General features: G+C 48.6%; 1 protein-coding gene across 1 annotated transcript; it reads left to right on the top strand.

Annotated features, from left to right (window-relative positions):
- The first annotated feature begins 364 nt into the window (after positions 1-364).
- DIRAS3 (DIRAS family GTPase 3) lies at positions 365-1045 on the top strand. The gene has a single exon (XM_004369041.1). The coding sequence runs from the start codon at positions 365-367 to the stop codon at positions 1043-1045; it is 681 nt and encodes a 226-aa protein (XP_004369098.1).
- Positions 1046-1758: the final 713 nt, after the last annotated feature.

Raw genomic sequence — 1758 nt, 5'->3', positions numbered from 1 at the left:
AAAAAAAAAAAATGCTGGATCCTTCCAGCTTTCATTAACTCTGGTCCGCAAATCACCAGTTCTGACGTATATTCGCAGGGGGTAACTTAGCTAGCGCGGACTCGCGACCCCACCCCGCCTCCAATGTGCGTGTTCTCCCAAACACAGCCTGTTCTTTCTGTTTCCTGTTTGTGTTTCAGAGTGGACCCTCACCAGCATCCTCCGTGGTCTCCATCCCCGGGAGCAGCTGACCAGGTAGATGCCCTGACTGCGTGCCAGGTTGGGATCCTATCGCTCATTCTCTCTTTCTTCCTTCCTAGGCTATCCCTACCAGCGGCTAACTTCCGGAGAAGTTGTGGTCCCCTCCCCCGGTCCATTCCCGACAATGGGCAACTGCTGCTTTGGCTTCAAGGAACGGCTGATGCGACGACTGAGTCCTCTGCCCACCCTGCTTATCATTCGCGCCTTCATGCCTCAGAGGAGGTGCAAAGACTACCGCGTGGTGGTGCTCGGCTCTGCAGGCGTGGGTAAGAGCGCGCTGGTGCAGAGGTGGGTGCGCGGCACCTTCCGTGACACCTACCTGCCGACCATCGAAGACACCTACCGCCAGGTGATGAGCTGCAACAACAACGTGGGCGCCCTGCACATCACTGACACCACTGGCGGCCACAGATACCCGGGCCTGAAGCGCCTCGCCATTGCCAAGGGCCACGCCTTCATCCTGGTCTACTCAGTCACCAAGAAGGAGACCCTGGAGGAGCTGAAGGCCTTCTATGAGCTCATCCGCGAGGTCAAAGGCAACAACATGCATAAGTTCCCGATCGTGCTGGTGGGCACCAAGTGCGATGAGAGCTGCCGCGAGCTGACCCTGAGAGATGGCGCCGTCTACGCGCTTGAATGGAATTGCGCCTTCGTGGAGACCTCCGCCAAGACCGATTTCAACGTGAAGGAGCTGTTCTTCATGCTGCTGAACCACGAGAATAAGCCTGCTGCCTGTCTCCAGATTCCCCAGAAGAAATCCCAGAAGACCACTGAGAAGCTGCTCGGCAAGTGTATCATCATGTGAGCCCCCAGCCTTAGGAGCCCGACTTGCCTCTCCTCAGTGTGCGCAGAAACCATAGACTAATCCCAGCGTAATGTGTCACCTATACGTGATTGATTTTGTGCTGTGATTTGGACTGTAACAATTAGATGTCAATAAATGTCCCCTGTAAGTTAATAACCTTTCCCCCCTCGGGTAAGAGAATCCAGATTGTTAAAACCTTGACATGAGGGAAGAAAAGAAGAAGAAGAAAAAAAAAGAGCAGCATGCATTTTAAGAATACGACCTGGACAGACAGACTTTAGATAAATGTTTTAAAAAGGAAAGGAAATACCAAAATGAACCGAAAGATGACACATCCCTTCTTGTAACCCTATTATTGTGTATTAATAATAACCCTATTATTGTGTGGTATTAAACATTTCAAATCCTGTCAGCCTGATCATATTCGTTCCATTGTGTATTTAGTTGTTAAAGAAGTGTTTTTGCAACAAAAGCTTCAACAAATTGCTGTGAAAAAAATATATACTGAACAAAAAATTCAATGAATATTCTGCAGCTGCTCATGGGGGTGGGGACAAAGAAAATTGTGAAAGTGGAACGTGCTTACCAAAGACGTGCTAGTTGTTTACTAAGTCATTTAGAAATGTTTGAGTATTCCATGTAGCTGTTTAAAGAAAAAGTGTAACAATTCTATAACTTAATAAAGCTATTTCTGCATGTAATCAGCTCTAACC

Source organism: Trichechus manatus, unplaced genomic scaffold (assembly GCF_000243295.1).
Source record: "Trichechus manatus latirostris isolate Lorelei unplaced genomic scaffold, TriManLat1.0 scaffold00003, whole genome shotgun sequence".
Lineage (NCBI taxonomy): Eukaryota > Metazoa > Chordata > Mammalia > Sirenia > Trichechidae > Trichechus > Trichechus manatus.
This window is presented reverse-complemented; position numbering and strand designations above follow the sequence as displayed.